At 55.9% G+C, this 637-nt stretch overlaps 1 protein-coding gene across 1 annotated transcript in view; it reads right to left on the bottom strand.

Annotated features, from left to right (window-relative positions):
* Positions 1–202: 202 nt before the first annotated feature.
* Positions 203–637, bottom strand: part of PSMC4 (proteasome 26S subunit, ATPase 4) — a 10935-nt gene continuing 10500 nt past the window's right edge. Inside the window, 1 exon segment of the mRNA XM_050914544.1 lies at positions 203–211. Coding sequence (XP_050770501.1) covers positions 203–211 — 9 coding nt within the window.

The following is a 637-nucleotide window of genomic DNA, read 5'->3' as shown; positions in this document are numbered from 1 at the left end:
AGCCAACGCCAGCGCCAGCCGGGGTGTGTTTTCATCCGTATTTTGGGCAAGCGGGAGATGCCAACGCAAGTGCCAACCAGGTGCGTTTTCGTGGGCATTTTGGGCAAGCGGGAAAAGCCAACGGAAGCACCAACCAGGTGCGTTTTTATGGGTGAAAACAGGGAAAGCCAACGCAAGCGCCGACGGCAGAGGGGGGGAACCTTCATTGACGCTGGGGGCAAACAGGAAAAGCCGACACCAAGACAAATTCACCTCGTCAGTGCTTGCGTCGGCTTTTCCCACTTGTCCCCAACACCAAGCGCCAACGGGTTGTGTTTTCGTCAGCGTTGGGGCTCTGCCATCTCCTTGGGGGTGCAATCCCCGGGCTGGGCGCCGTTTATTCCACCCAACGTTCAATCTCAAAGGATTATCGTCCTTTTCCTTCTAGCCCTCAGCTGCCCGGCCAACAGCAGCTACTCCCTCTGCACCAACCTCTGTTTCAACAGCTGCACAGGGCTCGCGGATCCTTCTAAATGCCCCAACCGTTGCGTTGAAGGCTGCGAGTGCAATAAAGGGTACATCTTTGACGGGCACGGCTGCGTTCCCAAGGACGAATGCGGCTGCTTTGTGGATGGGATATATTACAAGGTAGTAATCT

The sequence above is a fragment of the Gymnogyps californianus genome, unplaced genomic scaffold (genome assembly GCF_018139145.2).
Source record: "Gymnogyps californianus isolate 813 unplaced genomic scaffold, ASM1813914v2 HiC_scaffold_47, whole genome shotgun sequence".
Lineage (NCBI taxonomy): Eukaryota > Metazoa > Chordata > Aves > Accipitriformes > Cathartidae > Gymnogyps > Gymnogyps californianus.
This window is presented reverse-complemented; position numbering and strand designations above follow the sequence as displayed.